The sequence below is a fragment of the Rhinoraja longicauda genome, chromosome 5 (assembly GCF_053455715.1).
Source record: "Rhinoraja longicauda isolate Sanriku21f chromosome 5, sRhiLon1.1, whole genome shotgun sequence".
NCBI lineage: Eukaryota > Metazoa > Chordata > Chondrichthyes > Rajiformes > Arhynchobatidae > Rhinoraja > Rhinoraja longicauda.
In genome coordinates, this window is record NC_135957.1 from 5011428 (window position 1) to 5033966 (window position 22539).

Consider the following 22539-nt stretch of genomic DNA (forward strand, 5'->3'; position numbering starts at 1 on the left):
TGTAGGATAGTGTTAATGTACGGGGATCGCTGGGCGTCACGGACTTGGTGGGCCGAAAAGGCCTGTTTCCGGCTGTATATATATGATATGATATGATATGTGGATAATTCACCAGGCATGGATAAAAGAGAAGCAAGGAGGAGAACAGCAGAAGTTCTAAACATGATTTTCCAGTGCAATTTGATTTCAGGTTTGGTGCCACAAGATGGGAGAACTGCAAAGTGTCTCTGTTTACAAAGGGAGAAAGGATTAAACTGGCCAACTGCATGCCACATAGACGTGGTGGTACTGAGCAAATTAATTTTAAAACACTTTGACATGGCATTATAAATTATCATTTTTTCAGGCAGACTTTAAATAAGGACAATCAGAATATCTGAGAAGGTTGATTTAAGTTTTTGAAGGAATAACACTGGAATGATAGATAGTGCTCTAGGGGCATCAAGGGATATGGGGAGAGGGCAGGCAAGGGTTATTGATTGTGGACGATCAGCCATGATCTCAATGAATGGCGGTGCTGGCTCGAAGGGCCGAATGGCCTCCTCCTGCACCTATTTTCTATGTTTCTAATGACAGTAGGCTATTTGATGTTATCTGTGGAGATTGTAGAAAGGTAAATGATAAAGGACCACATAACAGAGGGATTGGAAAAAATAAATGCCCCTAGATTCCAAAGAAAAGCCGAAAATAACACTAAGTTATTAAAAGTCTCAGATATGTTTACATTCTTTGTTGTGGTGCTGCAAGTAAGAATTTCATTGTTCCGTTTCGAGACATATGACAATAAAACATTCTTGACTTTCGATACTGTAATTTAGAGCAAAAAACAACTGCTGGAGGAAGTCAGTGGAAGCCAGGCTACATCTGTGGAAGCATAGGGCCAGTCAATGATTCTGTTTCCACAGATGTTTCCTGATCTGCTGAATTCCTCCTGCAGTTGCTTTATACTCAAAATTGTTGAACTATCAAGAAGCAAAAGGAAGTAATCAACAGGAGTTATAGTGACTGTAGGGCTACAGGTGATAATGTAAGAAACATCAGCATAGTAGGTCAATCAGCCCTGAATGGCTGCTTTGTCATTCAGTGAGATCATGGCTGATGCAGTCCTGGTCTCAACACAATTTCATAAAGTCATAAGGAATAGGAGTAGAATTAGGCCATTCGGCCCATCATGTCTATTCCTCCTTTCAATCATGATTGAACTGTCTCTCCCTCCTAACCCCATTCTCCTGCCTTCTAACCATATTTTCTGCACAATTTCCTACACCCACTCTGTAGCCTAGAAGTTTAAATGTCTTAAATATATTTAACTGTGGGAAGAGATGCTTAGTTAATCTATGGAGAAAAGGAGTAGGTGACATTTCAGGTTGAGACCCTTCACCAGTCTGAAGGGTCTCTACCCAAAACATCACCTATTTCTTTTCTCCAGAGATGCAGCCTATCCTGCTGAGTTACTCCAGAATTTTGTGTCTATCTTCAGTTTAAACCAGCATCAGCAGTTCCTTCCTACACACTTAGTTTAAGTTTAAAAACACTTAATCAGAACTGGGAAATGGGAAAGCAAGCTTGTTTTGCTGCAGAGATAGTGGATGATAGATGGTGTGGACAATGAAAATATCTATGATTAAGAGAGGCTAGGGCTGCCATGATGATACATTATTTGTAGTTGAAGACGGATAACGAGAAAGAAAACAAACAAAGGATAATGTCAAGGCTTGAATAGGAGGTCAGAGTTGTTACAGAGAACTGAACCAAAAAGAGAATGGTGGAAGTGGCCAGTAGAGTACGCAGCATCTATGGAGATGGAAAAGCTGAGTTGATACTACAGATGGATAACCTAACAGTTACAATGTAAAAAAAAAGCTAATTATCTGATATTGTTGAATTGGATATTGAAGGGCGCGATTTATCCAAAATGGATAACCTCTGATTCTTTTATATCATACATCAATGCCAACATGACCCTCTAACAAGAGAGATATCCATGTCATTCAGCACAGGATCATGCCCTTTGGCCCATGATGACATCTAACTATGACACAAATTTAAACTGCACATCTACTTGCGTGTCGTCTTATATCCCTCAGTTTCCTTTCTGTTCATCCATATGTCCAAATGCCTCTTGTAAAGGTTGGCTGGAGTGCGCTCGACCCCTTCATTCAGGTCATTAGTATAGATTGTAAATAACTGAGGTCCCAGATCTCTGCTGCATCCCATCAATTAATAATTGCCGATCTGAAACTAACCTTTTCATCTGTTTTTCTTTAGTTTGCCTCTCTCCTATCTATGCAATAAATTTCCACCAATCCTGTAGTCATATCTTGTGTAGAACCTTTCATGTGACAGTTATTGAATACTGTGCCATCATAAATGTCACAGGATATCCAGCTTCTGACTTGCTCTTGTTGCCACAATACATTTGCAACTTGTCCATTTGAGCTGATCAGTATTGAGCCTCAAGGATGTTGAGTAAACCGGGCCACTAGAAGCATAATGGCACATTGATTGATAAATACATCTCTTGATGCTCCTGAACACATCATCAGTGATGTAATCTGGGGTCATTGGGTGTTTCGGGTCTTTCAATATCACACACCCTTGCCCGGGCGACCCAGCCGTGGTTGATCAGACCACGACTTGCGTTCAGGTGTCATTCTGCTCCTCCCCATGGACCTTCTCTCCTGATCCAGAGCCATCTGGAGGCTTTCTCGGCTGCCTCTGTGGTGTTCTTGATGGCTCTTGTCCTCTCCATTCCGGTGATGTAGAGGAATCTTGGGGTGAATGACCACAAAGCACTGCAGGCAGCAAGACAGATTGAAAATACACCTTTATCTGCTGATGCAAAGGATACAAGCACAAGGTGATTATGTTGAAGTCATTGATTAGAGCACAGTATACAATAATACTTGTAACTGGAGATATACGATCAAGTTAGCGGAAGTGGCGGCACCTAACGGCAGCGGCTCGCTAGCAGTCTGTTCGTCTTTTTCCTTTTTTTTTTTGTTGTGTGCCGGTGTTGGGATGGTTTTTGTATTTTTTTTGGTTCTGTATGTGTGGGGGGTGGTGGTGTGGGTGGGGGGGGGTGGGGGAAACTTTTATCTTCCTCACGGCGCGGGGTGCGGCTCGGCTGCGGGGCCTAACATCGCCCGGTGCGGCTTGGCCGCGGGACTTTACATCGCCCGGTGCAGCTCGGCCGCGGGACTTTTCATCGCTGGTGCGGCTCGGCTGCGGGACTTAACATCGCCCGGTGCGGCTTGGCCGCGGGACTTAGCTGCGCAAGGCTTGGTCGCGGGGCCTTTCATCACCCGGCTCGGCCGCGAGACGTCTCAGCGCCCGGTGCGACTCGGCCGCGGGGACTTCCATCCCCTTGCGGGGACTGTGCGGGTTGGTCGGGGACGAGCTGTCTGTCCGTGGGCGTGGGGAAGAGAGTGGAAGTTTTGTTGCCTACATCACAGTGGAGTCACTGTGATGGACGTTTGTGTTGGGGTTATGTGTCTTGTGTTCTTTTTTGTATGACTGCTATGTAGTTTCGTTCGTTACCTCGGTACCGAATGACAAATAAAGCTCTGTTATACTGTTAGGGCACTGGGGAAATTCACAAAATTATTTGCCAGTGATGGAAAATACAGTAAAATAGTTATGAAAGATGTTTTCTTTGGAACAGAGATTTCGATGAGGTTTCCTATGCAAGGTGTAGATAGAGTGAATAAGACCTAAGGTAGACATAAAATGCTGGAGTAACTCAGCGGGACAGGCAGCATCTCAGGAGAGAAGGAATGGGTGACTTTTTGGAACAAGACCCTTCAGACCTTCAGAATAAGACCTTTTTCCTTTAACAGAGAGGTTAATAACTAAGGGACATATATTTACATCGATTTGTAGAAGGATTAGAGGAGATTAAAAAAATAATGCGGGTCCAGACCTCACTGTCTAAAAGAATGAAGAAGGCAGTAAACCTCAATACAATTTAACATTACGTTTGAGAATTTGGGATGCTGTGGCCTGCGTTAAATTCCATTTACATGTGCCAATGCTTTATTAGTACTTATTAATTTGATTCTATCTTGTCCTTGCAATCCAGTGTTTTTAATTTTGCCAATTCTATTCCGTAGCTATACATTTTCATAAAAATTCATTTTAATTTTATTAATAAATTTTAAATGATCAAACATATGTTTTAAAGAATCATAAATATCACCTGATATGCATTTTCACTGCAGTTATATTAGTTACAACCTTCAGCCTCAAACATTCAGTCTTGTTTTCTTTAACACAGAACGTAGTAGACGTGTTGTATTTACGGAAGAAACTGAAGACGACAGATCTAGCTTCGTCTCCCATATAAGTGCTAAAGACGACAGTCAGGGCAAAAAGGATGATGAATTTGAGAGGGTACAATGTACTTTTTGCAATGGATTAACTGTTTTAAAAAAGAAACATGAGAAATGTAATATAGCTCAATCTAAGATGTGTTAAACCGTAAATTTATAACTTACACAAGTGTTCAACTTAACCACAATAACAGTGGCACAATGGTAGAGCTGCTGCTTTAGAGTATCAGAGACCTGGGTTCGATCCTGACCATGGGTGCTGTCTGTGCCGAGTTTACACGTTCTCCCTGAGACCGTGTGGGTTTTCTCCGGGTGCTCTGGTTTCCTCCCACATTCCAAAGATGTACAAGTTGTAGATTAATTGGCTTGGTATAAATGTAAATTGTCTATAGTGTGTGTAGGATAGTGTTAATGTGCGGTGATCGCTGGTCGGTGCGGACTTGGTGGGCCAAAGGGTCTGTTTCCGCGCGGTATCTCTAAACAAAACTAAACTAAAGACAGGTTGATTTAGTTAATTGATGAATTATGATAGACTACACTTGACTTAACAAACCTATCCAAACATTTCTATGTATTTAGTTTAGATTTTTAGTTTTAGTTTAGAGATACAGCACGGAAACAGGCCCTTTCGGCCCACCGGGTCCGCGCCGACCAGCGATCCCCGCACATTAACACTATCCTACACCCACTAGGGACAATTTGTACATTTACCAAGCCAATTAACCTACAAACCTGTACTTCTTTGGAATGTGGGAGGAAACCGAAGATCTCAGAGAAAACCTTCGCAGGGCACGGGGAAAACGTACAAACTCCGTACAGACAGCACCCGTAGTCGGGATGGAACCCGGGTCTCTGGCACTGCATCCACTGTAAGGCAGCAACTCTACCGCTGCGCCACCGTGCCGCACTTACTTTTATATATTCTTACTTATAATCTTACTTTTGTGAAGCCAAAAGCTCAGGTGCGACTGGATGAGGGTTTGCAGTGGAATGTGTTGTCTGGCAGAATTTGAGTTATATTGGGTAATGGAAGGGTGGGAAGCATGTGGAGCTGTGGATCATGAAGAAAGTTATGTGGCCCATCCTCAAAAAATCCCAGAAGATTAGTCAAGCATGATTTCCCTTTCATAAATCCATGCTGACTTGGACTTACCCTTTTACTGCTATCCAAATGCACCATTATTACCTCTTTAATAATTGACTCCAGCATCTTTCCCACCACCGATGTCAGGCTAACTGGTCTGTAATTCCCCAATTTCTCTCTCGCTCCTTTATTGAAAAGTGGGATAACATTAGCTATCCTCCAATCCACAGGAACTGATCATGAATCTATTGAACATTGGAAAATGATCACCAATGCGTCCACTATTTCTAGAGCCACCTCCCTGAGGACCCTGGGATGCAGACCATCAGGCCCAGGGGATTTATCATCCTTCAGTCCCATTAGTCTACCCAATACTATTTCTCACCTAATGCAAATTTCTTTCAGTTCCTCTACCCCCCTAGATCCTCTGTCCTCCAGTACATCTGGGAGATTGTTTGTGTCTTCCTTAGTGAAGACAGATCCGAAGTACCTGTTCAACCCTTCTGCCATTTCCTTGTTACTCATAATAATTTCACCCGTTTCTGCCTTCAAGGGACCCACATTTGACGTTGCTACTCTTTTTCTCTTAACATACCTAAAGAAGCTTTTACTGTCCTTTATATTCTTGGCCAGCTTCCCCTCGTATTTCATCTTTTCAGCCCGTATTGCCCGTTTTGTTACCTTCTGTTGTCCTATGAAAGTTTCCCAATCCTCTGGCTTCCGGCTACTCTTTGCTGTGTTATACATCTTTTCTTTTAGTTTTATTCCATCCCTAACTTCCCTTGTCAGCCACAGTTGCCTCCTACTCCCCTTAGAATCTTTCTTCCTTTTTGGAATGAAATGATCCTGCGTCTTCCGGATTATGCCCAGAAATTCCTGCCATTGCTGTTCCACCGTCATTCCTGCTAGGATCCCTTTCCAGTTGACCTTGGCCAGTTCCTCTCTCATGCCTTCATTGTCCCCTTTGTTCAACTGCAACACTGACACTTCCGATTTAACCTCCTTCTCAAATTGCAGATTAAAACTAATCATATTATGATCACTACCTCCAAGCGGTTCCTTTACCTCGAGTTCTCTTATTAAATCTGGTTCATTGGACAACACTAAATCCAGAATTGCCTTTTCTCTGGTAGGCTCCATTACAAGCTGCTCTAAGAATCCATCTCGGAGGCACTCCACAAACTGTCTTTCTTGGGGTCCAGAACCAACCTGATTTTCCCAGTCTACCTGCATATTGAAATCGCCCATCACCACAGTGGCATTACCTTTCTCACATGCCAGTTTTAACTCCTGCTGCATCTTACACCCTACATCCGGGCTACTATTTGGGGGTCTATAGATAACATCAATTAGTGTCTTCTTGCCTTTACAATTCCTCAACTCAATCCACAGTGACTCTACCTCATCAGTCCCCATGTCTTCCCTCGCAAGGGACTGAATTTCATCCCTCACCAGCAGAGCTACCCCACCACCTCTGCCCACCTGCCTGTCCTTTCTGTAGGATGTATAACCCTGAATATTAAGTTCCCAGGCCCAATCCTCCTGCAGCCACGTCTCTGTAATCCCCACAATGTCATATATACCAACCTCTAACTGAGCCTCAAGCTCATCTACTTTACTTCTTATACTTCACGCATTCATATACAGTACTTTCAATTCCTTACTCATCTCAACCTTCACATCAATCCCTATTACACTTGGCCATACTCTCCTATCCCTGTGTGGGCTATCTTTCCCGTTAATTCTGGGGTCATTAACTATCCCTTTACTCTCTTTCCCTTTAACTCCATCCTTGACTATCCCATTTGACACCCCCCCTTATTTAGTTTAAACCCACCCGTGTAGCAGTGGCAAACCTGCCTGCCAGAATGCTGGTCCCCCACCTGTTAAGGTGCAATCCGTTCCTTTTGTACAATTCCCCCTTACCCCAAAACAGATCCCAGTGATCTAAGAATCTAAATCCCTGCCCCCTGCACCAGCTCCTCAGGAAATTCAGGTCCTGTATCTCCCTGTTCCTGCTCTCGCCAGCACAAGGAACTGGAAGCAAACCGGAGATAACCACCCTGGAGGTCCTGCGTTTCAGCATTTTTCCGAGCTCTCTAAAGTCACGCTGCAGAATATTCAACCCCTTCTTTCCGACATTGTTTGTGCCAACATGCACTACCACTTCCAGCTGTTCACCTTCGCCCTTGAGGATTTTCTGCACTCTGTCCGTGACATCCTGGATCCTGGCACCAGGGAGGCAGCACACCATCCTCGAATCCCGTCTGTTGCCGCAGAAACCCCTGTCCGTACCGCTCACAATGGAGTCTCCTACTACCACGGCGTTGCCTGACGTCGGCCTCTTTGGTTTTGGCTCAACAGCACGTTTTGTTTTGCAAACCAGTCTGCCGCTCAGTGTAGCAACGTCTTCTTCCCCAACAGCTTCCAAGTGGGTGAACCTGTTCTCAAGAGGCACAACACCCGGGGACCTTTGCACTCCAAGTTTCCTTCCCTTTCTCATCGTCACCCACCTTCTCTCTTCCAGTACCTTTGGTGTAACAATCTCACTGTAGGACTTATCGAGGAACGACTCCGTTTCTCGGACGAACCTAAGGTTATCCACTTGTTTCTCCAGTTCCCCAACACTGTCCTTCAGGAGCTGTACCTGGATACACTTCTCACACTTGTAGCAGCCAGAGGCACCAGCAGTGTCCCTGACCTCCCACATCCTGCAAGCATCACATTGAATCAGCTTGCTTGACATTTCTTTCTTGCGTCTCACCCTCTCCAACGTTTGGTGTGGTACCCTCTCCAACGTTTGGTGTGGTGCCCTCCCTCCCTCAGCCTCCACGCCGAAGACTCGCGGCCAAAGACTCACACTTTTCTCACAGGGCACTTCCCTCGACAGGGCTGTAGCCCTTGAGCAAGCCTTGCTTATATCAGATGCTAATTTGACTAATTGTCCAATTTACCAATTTTCCAATCTAATTATTCAGCCAATCCCCACACTCACTCCTAACCTTCCTTTCCCTGATGAGCTTGAAGGTATGTGCTTTGCCCGACCTGCACTCAAAACTTAGGAGTAGAATTAGGCCACTCAGCCCATCGAGGCTACTCTACCATCCAATCATGGCTGATCTATTTTCCCTTCTCAACCCCATTCTCCTACCTTCTCACAATCTCCGCTTTAACAATACCCAATGACGTGAATACTGTAGCCATGAATTCCACAGGTTCATCACCCTTTGGTTTAAGAAATTCCTCCTCATCCCCATTCTAAAGGTGCATCCTTTTATTCTGAGGCTGTGCCTAGACTCTCACTATTGGAAACATCTACTCTATCTAGACCTTTCATTATCCAATAGGTTTCAATGATATTCCCTCTCCTTCTGAAGCCATCCTCATAGGTTAATCCAATCTTCTCCCAGTATCATTCTTGTCAACCTCCTCTGCACCCTTTCCAATGCCTGCATATTCTTCAAATATACGGCCCAAAACAGCTCACAATATTCCAAATGTGGCCTGACCAGCACCTTTCAAAGCTCCAGCATTACATCCTGGCTTTTAGAAACATAGAAAATAGGAGTAAGCCATTTGGTCCTTCGAGCAGTACCGCCATTCAAACTGATCATGGCTGATCATCCAGAATCAGTACCCCTTTCCTACTTTCTCCCAATATCCCTTGATTCAGTTAGCCCTGAGCTAAATCTAACACTCTCTTGAATACCTCCAGTGAATTGGCCTCCACTGCCTTCTGTGGCAGAGAAATCCACAGTTTCACAACTCTGGGTGAAAAAGGTTTTTCTCATCTCAGTCCTAAATGGCCTAACCCTTATTCTTTAACTGTGACCCCTAGTTCTGGATTCCCCTAACATGGGGAACATTTTTCCTGCATCTCGCCTGTCCAATCCCTTAAGAATTTTATATGTTTCTATAAGATCCCCTCTCATCCTTCTAAATTCTAGTGAATACAAGCCCAGTCGATCCGTTATTTCATCATATGTCAGATCCCCCAACCTGGTGAACCCACGCTGCACCCAATCCTGCACCAGCATTCCCAAGTCCCTTTGCACATTCGATTTCTGTACTCTCTCCCCACTTAGAAAATAGTCTATGCCTTTATTCCTTGTACCAAATTGCATGACTGTACACATTGCTACATTGCTACCGAACGAAATTACATAGCAGTCACACAAAAAAAAAGAACACAAGACACATGACCCCAACACAAACGTCCATCACAGTGACTCCAAACACTCCTTCACTGTGATGGAGGCAACAAAACTCTCCCAACCGGTCCAAATCCTCTGCTGACTCTCTACTTTCTCTACATCACCTGCTCCCCACCTATATTAGTATCATCTGCAAACTTGGCCACAAAGCCATCAATTCCATCATCCAGATCATCGACATATAACGTGAAAAGTAAGGGTCCTAAAACTGATCCCTGTGGAACGCCATTAATCACAGGCAGCCAACCGGAAAAGGCCCCCCTTATTCCCACTCTTTGCCTTCTGCCAGTCAGCCAATCTTCTCTCCATGCTCGCACCTTTCATCTTTAGCAGCCTTACATGTGGTACCTTACCAAAGGCCTTCTGAAAACCTGGGTAAACAACATCCACAATCTCTCCTTTTTCTGTCCTGATCGTTACCTCCTCAAAAAATCCCCAACAGATTTGTCAGGCAAGATGTCCCCTTAACAAAACCATGCTGACGTCAGCCTATTTGATCATGTGCTTCCAAGTATCCCGAAACCTCAGACATTATTCAGAAAAATCAGGATAGAACACCTGGCTGTGGTTGATGTCCTTATTTTTGAGGACATATTCATACCATATTCATCCAGCAAGTTACTTGGGAGATCCAGACTAGATAGGTATGGACTCGAAGATCGGATAATAGTAATCGCTTGCATCTTGTGTGAGTTCTAAATCAATGTACAATGGATTGAGAAAGGAAAATGACATTGGATTTAAGCAGCTGACCCTTGTACAATGGTGTGAATACACTCTTCAACTTTAAATGACCACAGAATGAAACTGATTCATCACAGTTCAGGGCTTCCTCCTGAGATTTATCTGTTTTGTGTGTTCTAGGATGTTACAGAACTTTATGCACATTTTAGCCATCACCTGCAGGATTCCTTGGTGAAATCTTCACATCTGTCTTTAGAAGTCCTCAAAAGAAGAATCTTCAAGTAAGTGTTGCTTTTGCATTCTAAAAGGGAAAAATAAAATTAGGTTCAAATTCATCAGCCATGCAGGAAGAAAATTATGCTCACCTGCTGTGGACGTCAATCATGACCACCTTCAGATTATACTGTTCTGCTGCACAAATCCAACCTGGGTCTGCACAAATCCAACCTAGGTCTGCACAAATCCAACCTGGGTCTGCACAAATCCAACCTAGGTCTGCACAAATCCAACCTGGGTCTGCAAACATCCAACCTGGGTCTGCAAACATCCAACCAGGCAGTTCCCACTGGGATTTGCACTAGTGTGGATGTCATGTTTCTGGGATGACATCCATTGCTTCCAAGCACGCAAGACCTGGATCCTTCCAGTGATCTCCTCCATTATTCTCAGAGAACCTCAGACCATACTTCCTTCACTCTGGTACTTCGCTCTCAAGCATTTTTCCTTGTAGTGCACTTGCAACAGGTTTAATCTGAGGGAATAGATTGCTGCCTGGATCCTGTTAGGAACTTGTTGTGTTCCATAAATCACGGGATTCAGACACCAAAGTTTGATTTATTAGGTATTACACGACCAAATAAGACACATAGAGTCACGTATCCCCCCCGTACACACGCACGTATCCCCACACACTCACATATCCCCACGGGCGGCAAGGTGTCGCAGCGGTAGAGTTGCTGCCTTACAGCGAATGCAGCGCCGGAGACTCAGGTTCGATCCTGACTACGGGCACCGTCTTTACGGAGTTTTTACCTTCTCCCCGTGACCTGCGTGGGTTTTCTCTGAGATCTTCGGTTTCCTCCCACAAACCAATGACGTACAGGTATGTAGGTTAATTGGCTGGGCAAATGTAAAAATTGTCACTAGGGTGTGTCGGATAGTGTTAGTGTGTGTGGGGATCGCTGGGCGGCGCGGACCCGGTGGGCCGAAGGGCCTGTTTCCGCGCTGTATCTCTAAATCTAAAAAAATCACCCACACTCACGTATCTCCGTACACATTCACGTATCCCCACACACACTCGCGTATCCCCACACACACTCACGAATCCACACACACGAACGTATCCCCACACACACTCGCGTATCCCGTACACACGTATCCCCACACACACTCGCGTATCCCCACACACACTTGCGTATCCCCACACACTCATGTATCCCCACACACACTCACGTATCTCCACACACGTATCCCCGTACACTCACGTATCCCCGTACACACTCACGTATCCCCACACACTCACATATCCCCACACACGTATCCCCGTACACACTCACCTATCCCTGTACACACTCAAGTTTCCCCATACACACTCGCGTATCCCCGTACACACTCACCTATCCCTGTACACACTCACTTATCTCCACACACACACACGTATCCCGTACACACGTATCCCCACACACACTCACGTATCCCCGTACGCACTCACGTATCCCCACACACTCACGTATCCCGCATTCACTCGCGTGTCCCCGATCACCCTCGCGTGTCCGCTTACACACTCGCAAACCCCGTTCACACTCGCGTATCCCTGTACACACTCGCAAACCCTGAGTACACACTCACGTATCCCCACACACACTTGCGTATCCCCACACACACTCACGTATCCCCATACACTCACGTATCCCCACAAACTCACGTATCCCCACACACACTCACCTATCCCGTACACACGTATCCCCACACACACTCACGTATCCCCACACACACTCACGTATCCCCACACACACTCATGTATCCCCACACTCACGTATCCCCCACACACTCACCTATCCCCACACACACTCACGTATCCCCGCAAACACTCATGTATTCCTGTACACACTCACGTATCCCCGTACACACTAACCTATTGCTGTGCACACTCAGGTTTCCCCATACTCACGTATCTCCGTACACACTCGCGTATCCCCGTACACACTCACGTATTCCCACACATACTCACCTATCCCTGTACATGCTCACGTTTCCCCCCACACACTCACTTATCCCCGCACACTCAAGTATCCCCACACACACACTCACGTATCGCACACAGACTTACGTATCCCCCTACACACTCACCTCGCCCCACACACACTCACGTATCTCCACACACACTCACGTATCTCCACACACTCACGTATCCCCACACACACTCACGTATCCCCACACACTCGCGTATCCCCGCCCACACTCACGTATCCTGTACACACATATCCCCAGACACACTCGCGTATCCCCGCCCACACTCACGTATCCTGTACACACATATCCCCAGACACACTCGCGTATCCCCGCCCACACTCACGTATCCTGTACACACATATCCCCAGACACACTCGCGTATCCCCGCCCACACTCACGTATCCTGTACACACATATCCCCAGACACACTCGCGTATCCCCGCCCACACTCACGTATCCCCGCACACACTCACGTATCCCCACACACACGTATCCCCACACACTCACGTATCCCCACACACTCTCGCGTATCCCCACACACACGTATCCCCACACACTCACGTATCCCCACACACTCTCGCGTATCCCCACACACTCATGTATCCCCACACATACTCACGTATCCCTTACACACGTATCCCCACACATACTCGCGTATCCCCGTACACACTCACGTATCCCCACACACATTCACGTATCCCTCCACACAATCACGTATCCCCGTGCACACTCATGTGTCCGCGTACACACTCGCAATCCTCGAGTACACAGCAGAGCCGACGCAGGATGTTCCCGATCACCTGGCACCGTTCACCAAGGCTGTAACACCATCCTTTATGACATTTCTTATCCCCCCCTCCCCGAGCCAATCTTTATCCCCCTTTGTCTGCAACCTTTCTGTATTATTAGCGACAGGGTGTGCAGGTTGTCTACCCAACTATTGCTGTTGTTGCACCGAGGAACCTGTTCACAGACTCGCCAGCCGCCTGCCACTTTTGCGGGCTGGAAGAGTCTGTGTTACACGTGTACATGGAGTGTGTGAGTCTGTGTACCACGTGTACATGGAGTGTGTGAGTCTGTGTACCACGTGTACATGGAGTGTGTGAGTCTGTGTACCACGTGTACATGGAGTGTGTGAGTCTGTGTACCACGTGTACATGGAGTGTGTGAGTCTGTGTACCACGTGTACATGGAGTGTGTGAGGTTGCAGCCCCTGTTCCAATATCTAAAGGGGCTGCTCCTTGCCTTTTGGCTGCACTTCTCACCCACCACCCTCATCTTTGGACACCCTGTGCGTAGGGGAGAGGGTGGTGGGGCTGAAGATGTCCTGGTTGGGTTGCTCCTGGGCCTGGCCAAGCTGGCCATCCGCGAATCACGGCGCCAGGCGGAAGAGGGCTCTGCCCGAGCCGACTGCTTGCCCCTTTTCCGAGATTACATCCGCGCCCGGGTGGTGTTGGAGAGAGACTACGCGCTGTCCACGGGCACCCTGGGGGATTTCCGGGACCACTGGGCACCGCGGGAGATTGGATGTATCCTGGATGGGGATTGTAATATAATTGTATAATAGTTTCAATTGGTATATTTGTTTGTACAATATTCTGGTGGTGGGTTCTGTTTTGGTTTTATTGTATTGTGTATATTATTTTAATATTTGAATAAATATTTTTGATTAAAAATTTTTTTAAACCCTATTGCTGTTGTGTTTTGCTCCACAACGCTGCGCTTTCCCATGGAATGGTGTGAGAAGAGTTGGACTTTCTTTTATGAGCCTGTCCCACTTTGGCGATTTTTAAGGCTACTGCCGGCGATTATCAAAGTCGTAGTAGATCGCTGAAAATCTGGTGACTTTTTTGCCCCTTTGACAATGTCTACGACAATGTCTACGACAAGCTACGACATGTTTTCCTGCATTAAACTTCATTTGCCAAGTTTTCACCCAGTCACCTGACCTATTGCTGAATTCAAATGTTCTCACAGTAATGTAATGTGAAAAGATTGGTAAGGTAGAGTTTTCTTCAGACATTGGAGATGTAGGTATAATTGATTGATTATAAAATTACAAGGAGCTTAAGTTGGAAGGTCCTGTTTCACTCAGCGTCGGAGATAAAGAGGGGCATAGATTTAAATTAATTGCTAGAAGTGGTGGCGCAGCGGTAGAGTTGCTGCCTTACAGTGCCAGGGACCCGGGTTTCATCCCGACTACGGGTGCTGTCTGTACAGAGTTTGTACGTTCTCCCCGTGACCTGCGGGATCTCCGGTTCCCTTCCACGCTCCAAAGACGTACAGGATTGTAGGTTAATTGGCTTGGTATAAATGTAAAATAGTCCCCAGTGTGTAGGATAATGTTAATGTACAGGGATCGCTGGTCGGCATGGAATCGGTGGGCTGAAGGGCCTGTTTCCACGCTGTATCTCTAAAGTAAACTAAACTAAACAAAGGATTAAAGGGGAGATGAGGATGTTTTATCTTCCAGGGGGTCTGAAACTCGTTACCTGACAGGAAGGTAAAGGAAGAATGAGCCCTTGGATGTGTGTATGATGAGCCCTTGGATGTGTGTATGATGAGCCCTTGGATGTGTGTATGATGAGCCCTTGGATGTGTGTATGATGAGCCCTTGGATGTGTGTATGATGAGCCCTTGGATGTGTGTATGATGAGCCCTTGGATGTGTGTATGATGAGCCCTTGGATGTGTGTATGATGAGCCCTTGGATGTGTGTATGATGAGCCCTTGGATGTGTGTATGATGAGCCCTTGGATGTGTGTGTGATGAGCCCTTGGATGTGTGTATGATGAGCCCTTGGATGTGTGTATGATGAGCCCTTTGATGTGTGTATGATGAGCCCTTGGATGTGTGTATGATGAGCCCTTGGATGTGTGTATGATGAGCCCATGGATGTGTGTATGATGAGCCCTTGGATGTGTGTGTGTATGATGAGCCCTTGGATGTGTGTGTGTATGATGAGCCCTTGGATGTGTGTATGATGAGCTACCACCTGCGAGGCAGCACACCCAATGCTGTTGTAAAGTCGTGTTATGTTTGGTGAAAGATGTACTTTGGTTTTCCTGAAACCTATAACCCTCCAGTGCATGGAATTGCCCAACTGAATCCTGCCAGCTGGCATATTGCAAAGTGCAGGGGTGCATGCTGAGGGACATGTTGCCCCAACGGCTGTGTGGTGAAATGATCTCCCATTGATGGGCAAGGATCACTTGGACCTTGTGTGATTAGCTCTAAAGCACATTGAATGAAGATAATGCCATATTCTGATTACATAACTATGTTATGAACAGACTATACTTTGACTTTTGTTTCATATATATTGTGTTTATTTGTTTGGAACAGCACCATCGGCAGAAAAGGGCAGTATGGCTACTTAAATAACGTTGAAGAATTCTCTCCCTTTTTGAAGGTTGAGGTTCACTTGGCAATTCCGAATGTGGTATGTAATTATTGCATCATGCAATTATGAAATCCTTTACATAGTTATAAAAAAAATTTAAAAATCCATGGGGCAGCTGGAGATTGTGTCAGTAAAGATATCTGGTCCATCAGGTCCATTTTGACCTGAGGGTTATGAAGGTGGCACGGTGGCGCAGCGTTAGAGTTGCTGCTTTACAGCGCTTACAGCACCAGGGACCCATGTTCAATACCGACTACGGGTGCTGTCTGTACGGAGTTTGTACGTTCTCCCCGTGACCTGCGTGGGTTTTCTCCGAGATCTTCGGTTTCCTCCCACACTCCAAAGACGTACCGGTTTGTAGGTTAATTGGCTTGGTATAAATGTAAATTGTTCCTCGTGTGTGTAGGATAGTGTTAATGTGCGGGAATCGCTGATTACTACGGACTCGGTGGGCCGAAGGGCCTCTTTCCACGTTGTATCTCTAAACTAAAAAAAATGTCATAGTTGTGGTAAAAACTGCAAATGGTGCTTCTTAAACAAATGACCTGATTGGGGTAAATGGACTCAGATCTGTGGAATGCCAGTCAGTCCCATTACCTTGCGACCTCCCTTCAAGTGTTTATATCCTTTTCCTTTCAAAAAACAGATTGTCTGTTTCCATCCCTCTTAGAAACAGTGAATTCCAGATCATAGAGTGATACAGTGTGGAAACAGGCCCTTTGGCCCAACTTGTCCACACCGGCCAACAATGTCCCAGCTATACTAGTCCCACTTGCCTGTGCTTGGTCCATATCTCTCCAAACCTGTCCTATCCATGTACCTGTCCAACTGTTTCTTAAACAATAGGATAGACCCAGCCACAACTACCTCCTCTGGCAGCTTGTTCCATACACCCACCACCCTTTGTGTGAAAAAGTTACCTCTCGGATTCCTATTAAATCTTTTCCCCTTCACCTTGAACCTATGTCCTCTGGTCCTCGATTCCCCTACTCTGGGTAAAAGACTCTGTGCATCTACCCGATCTATTCCTCTCATGATTTTGTACACCTCTCTAAGATCCCCCCTCATCCTCCTGTGCTCCATGGAATAGAGATCCAAGCTACTCAACCTCTCCCTATAGCTCACACCCTTTAGTTCTGACAACTTAAGGATAGCGGAGTGAGGGGGTATGGGGAGAGGGCAGAAACGGGGTACTGATTGAGAGTGATCAGCCATGATCGCATTGAATGGCGGCGCTGGCTCGAAGGGCTGAATGGCCTACTGCTGCACCTATTGTCTATTGTCTATTGTCTAACATCCTCGTAAATCTTTTCTGAACCCTTTCAAGCTTGACAATACTGTATCCTTCCTATAACATGGTGCCCAGAACTGAACACAATATTCTAAATTTGATCTTACCAACGTCTTATACAACTGCAATATGACCTCCCAACTTCTATACTCAATACTCTGACTGATGAAGGCCAAAGTGCCAAAACACTTTTTGACCACCTTATCTACCTGCGACTCGACCTTCAAGGAACCATGCACCTGTACTCCTAGATCCCTCTGCTCTACAACATTACCCAGAGGCCTACCATTTACTGTGTAGGTTCTGCCCATGTTAAACATCCCAAAATGCAACACCTCACACTTTTCTGCATTAAATTCCATCAACCATTCCTCCACCTACCTGGCCAAATCGGTCCAGATCCTGCTGCAATCTTTCACAACCATCTTCACTATCTGCAAAACCACTCACTTTTGTATCATCAGCAAACTTGCTAATCTTGCCCTGTATGTTCTCATCCAAATCATTGATGTAGATGACAAACAGAAACAGTCCCAGCACCGAACCCTGAGGCACACCACTAGTCACCGGCCTCCAGTCCGAGAAGCAACCTTCCACCATCATACGCACCCATTATTTACAGAGGTGTTGCACTTATGTTTCTAGTATTGATAAGCACAGGATTTTGATAGTGGGGTATTGTAGTGGGTCTGGACGCGACAGGAATCAGGCCAGACGCCAGGTAAGAAGTAACAATAACTTTAATACAGTATCTGAACATTCACTCACTCAGTCATTCACACGAGTCAAAACAATAACCCCTTCCAGCAAACCCCGTAGCCCCAGACCACTCTGTCCCCAGGGGAATGACCCAGGGGGGGCCTAATCCCCCCTGTCCACTCAGTGCCGAGGGGAATGACCAAGGGAGTGGCCTAGCCCCCGGGCACCGCCACAGTATATCATTGAATGTCAATACCTTCATTGTCGGGGCCTTGAGTATCAGAGTCAGCAAGTCATGTTGCAGCTTTGTAGGATGCTGGTTATGTGCATTTGGAGTATTGCGTATAATTCTGGTTGCCTTGTGACAGGGAAGGACGTGAAGGTTTTTTAAAGGTTCATCAGAATGTTGCTGGGGTTAGAGAACGTTAGCTACAAGGAGAGGTTAGATAGACTTGGATTGTTTTCTCTGAAGTGCCGGAGGTTGAAGGAAGACCTGATATCTATATATTAAAACTTTTGTTCGTTTGTTTGTTCCCGAACTACAGTCAAAACGGTACACGAGAGTGCGACAATTTTAGGCCCACCTTACTTACCGTCATCCCTTTGATGCTAATGGAAGAAGTTTCATTGAAATCGGTGTTATATTTTTTAAGTTATTCACATTTTAAAGTTTAAATCTATCTCCTAGAGAGGGAGCGGGAGGGAGGGAGGAAGTGGGTGGAGGGGGGAGGGAGGGAGGGGGAGGAGGGAGGATAGACGTACAGGCATGTAGGTTAATTGGTTGGGTAAATGTGAAAATTGTCCCTAGTGGGTGTAGGATAGATAGTTAATGTACGGGGATCACTGGGCGGCACGGACTTGGAGGGCCGAAAAGGCCTGTTTCCGGCTGTAGATATATGATATGATATGATATGATAAGGGGGGTTGAGGGGGATGGAGTGGGGGGAAGGGGAGGGGAAGAGGGGGATGGGGAGGGAGGAGGGAATATAAGGGGGTTGAGGGGGATGGAGTGGGGGGGGTAAGGGGAAGGGGGGAGGGGAGGAGGATGGAGGGAAGGGGAGGGGGAGGGGTGTGGAGGGAGTGGGGAGGGGGGAGGGAGGGGATGAGGGGAGGGGGGGAAAGGTGAGGGGGGAGGAGAGGGTGCTGCACCAATGCAGGAGAGCTTTGGGCACAACGGGTCCATTTGGTCTAGTATGTATATAACATGTTGAGAGGCGTAGATGGGGTAGACAGTCAGAACCGTTTTCCCCAAGGTGGAAATGTCAAAGTCTAGAAGTCATAGGTTTAAGGTGAAAGAGGCCAAGTTCAAAGGAGATGTGCGGGGCATGTTCTTTACACAGAGGATGGTGGGTGTCAAGAATCTCTTGCCTGGAGTGGTGGTGGAAGCAGATATGACAGTGGCATTTAAGAGGCTTCTAGAAATACAGATGAATGGACAGGAGGGGTGTGTATCAGGTGCAGGCAGATGAGATTAGTTTTGTGTGGCATTATGCTCGGCACAGACTTTGTTGGCTGAAGCGCCTGTTCCTGTGTTGTCCTTTTCCATGTTTTAATAGGTGGTTAGAGATAGACTCTCTTTTGTTGGTGATGGACACTGCCTGGCATTTCAGTGGCGTGAATGTGATTTATCAGTCCATGCCTGAATGTTGTTCGGATCATGAATAATGAAATTCTCAATCTTCTCTGGCTTGCGGGCTGGTGCCAGACAATTGAATGACAATGTTGTAGCGTTATTTAAAAATGGGAGTAAGGATAAATAAATTATAGATCAGCTAGTTTAATAGTAGTGGTGGGAAATGATTGGAATCAATTCTCAGGGATAGAATAGACTGGAATTTAGAGTGGCAAAGATTAAGCAGGGTCAGTAAGCATGGTTCATGCATGACATGTCTTGACACTTGCCACATTAGTGCTTATTCCAAATGTTCAATATGGAGCAACCCTGATTCATTGGGAGTTTTCTTTATTGAAGTTTGGACTGATGCATGAGACTTCATGGTGTCAAGAGTTAACATTGTCCAACACCCTAATTCTAGTTGAAAATTAGCTTGGGCGATAATAGAACGATTATAACACTTGAGGTGGACACAAAATGCTGGAGTAACTCAGCAGGACAGACAGCATCTCTGGAGAGAAAGAATGGGTGACCTTTTGGGTTGGGACCCTTCTTATAATATTTGATTTTTGTTAAAAATATTGATTTTAAAAAAGTTCCCCCCACCCCCACATAAAACAAGCTAAGGAACACTAAAAACATGCATTTAACACATAGTAAAAAAAACAATGAAGAAGGAAGGGACAGGCAGACTGTTGGCGAGGCAACCACTGCTGGCGCTACCTGGTGGGATACCTTGAAGAGCCTTGAGAATCTTCTGAAGACCCAGGTCACCCATTCCTTCTCTCCAGAGATGCTGCCTGTCCCGCTGAGTTACTCCAGCATCTTTGGTTTAAGCCAGCATCTGCAGTTCCTTCCTACATATTTCCTGGTAAATTTATATTGGCTGTTGGATTTTAGATTATGGAACCAAATCTGGACGACATTCAACATGCTATCAACCGAACCATCCAAATGGTTCTGGAAGTGAACCGTAAAGTATTTCAGTGGAGGCAATCAAAAATGCGTCAGGATAGTATTTCTGATCCAGCGGCAGCTGTAGGTAAGTGATGCTTGTAAAAACGATGAGGTTGCTGGACCTGGTTTTAAATTTATTTGTAATGTCATATTCTTAATATAAGTTTTGACAGACGTAATGTCAGATAGATTTTCAAAATTATTATTCTAATGTTGTACACTTATTTAGAAAATGTATATTTTTATATTTTTATACTTTGTAACACAATTATATTAATTATTGTAATACATTATTCACAATATATTAAAATATATTAACATTATTAATATATGATGGGCTATTAACTGGCTTAAATGGCGATACCTCATTGGGAGTTATGCAATCTAATCTCAATGAAACATTTTTGAATTTCATGCAATTTTCATTCTGGATCCCTTATGAATCAGCGAGTTCAAGATATGTCCAGCTGCAACCAATGATGTGCATTGGTAGTAAGAAGCAGAGGGTTGAATTTGTTTTTTGGACTGGTAAAATGCCCCCGGCCAATGCTTGGCCCATTGATGTTCATCATTTATACAAAAGATTTGGATTTTACCCAGAGTAGGGAAATCAAGAACCAGAGGACATAGATGTAAGGTGAGAGGAGAAAGATTTAATAGGAACCTAAGGGACAAATTGGTGGCACCACAGGTAGATAAGGTGGTCAAAAAGGCTTTCGGTCTTGGGCTTCATCAATCAGAGTATTGAGTATAGAAGTTGGGAGGTCATAAAAGACGTTGGTGAGGCGACATTTAGAGTATTGTGTTCATTTTTGTTCACCGTGTTATAGGAAATATGTTGTCAAGCTGGAAAGGGTGCAGAAAAGATTTACAATGATGTTGCCATGACTCGAGAGTCGGAGCAATAGGGAGAGGTTGAGTAGGCTAGGACTTTATTCCTTGGAATGCAGGAGGATGAAGGGTGATCTTATAGAGGTGTGCAAAATCATGAGAGGAATAGATCAGGTAAATGCACAGTCTCTTGCCCAGAGTAGGGGAATCAAGAACCAGAGGACAACTTTATGGTGAATGGGGAATGATTTAACAGGAACCCGAGTGCTACCTTTTTTTACACAAAGGTTGGTGGGTGTATGGAACAAGCTGCCAGAAGAGATACTTGAGGTAGTAGTATCGCAAAGTTTAAGAAACATTTAGACAGGTACATGGATAAGACAGGTTTAGAGGGACTTTGGACAAATACAGGCAGTTGGGACGAGTGTAGATGGGGCATGTTGGTCGGTGTAGGCAGGTTGGACCTTCACAGTGAAGGTCCTGCCCAGTTGACTTCTCAAAATAAAACTCAATTTTCAGAGCGAGGCCCAGCGCAAATTGGAGGAACAGCACGTCATATTTCGCTTGGGTAGTTTACACCCCAGCTGTATGAACATTAACTTCTCTAACTTCAGTTAGCCCCTGCTTCCCCTCTCTATCCCCTCCCCCTTCCCAGTTCTCCCATTAGTTTTCCTGTCTCTGACTACATCCTATCTTTGTCCCGCTCCCTCCCCTGACATCAGTCTGAAGAAGGGTCTCGACCCGAAACGTCACCCATTCCTTCTCTTCCGAGATGCTGCCTGACCCGCTGAGTTACTCCAGCATTTTGTGTGTACACTTCATACCTATCTACATTAAACTCCATCACCATTCCTCAGCCCAATTGCCCAACTGATCAAGATCCTTAAATGGATCTGAAGGAAGATGTCTAGGGACTGGTGTTACATCTCTTGCAGTTGGAGTGGAAAGTTCCTGGGGAGGGGGTGGTTTGGATGGGAAGTGATGAGTGAACCAAGGAGTTATAGAGCGAGTGGTGTCTATAGAAAGCGGAATGGAGTAGGCTTGGGAAGATAGGACTGGTAATGAGATCACATTGAATGGTGGCGCAGCCCAAACCATCACACAAACCAACCTCCCTTCCATTGACTCAATTTATACCTCACGCTGCCTCGGCAAGGCCAGCAGCATCATCAAGGACGTCGTACCCTGGTCACTCCCTC

At 45.6% G+C, this 22539-nt stretch overlaps 1 protein-coding gene across 1 annotated transcript in view; it reads left to right on the forward strand.

The window, feature by feature from the left end:
- Nucleotides 1–22539, forward strand: part of LOC144593828 (dynein axonemal heavy chain 8-like) — a 460724-nt gene that overhangs the window by 102107 nt on the left and 336078 nt on the right. The window contains 4 exon segments of the mRNA XM_078399946.1: nucleotides 4277–4392; nucleotides 10494–10594; nucleotides 15890–15986; nucleotides 20453–20594. Of these exon segments, the coding sequence (XP_078256072.1) occupies nucleotides 4277–4392; nucleotides 10494–10594; nucleotides 15890–15986; nucleotides 20453–20594 (456 nt within the window).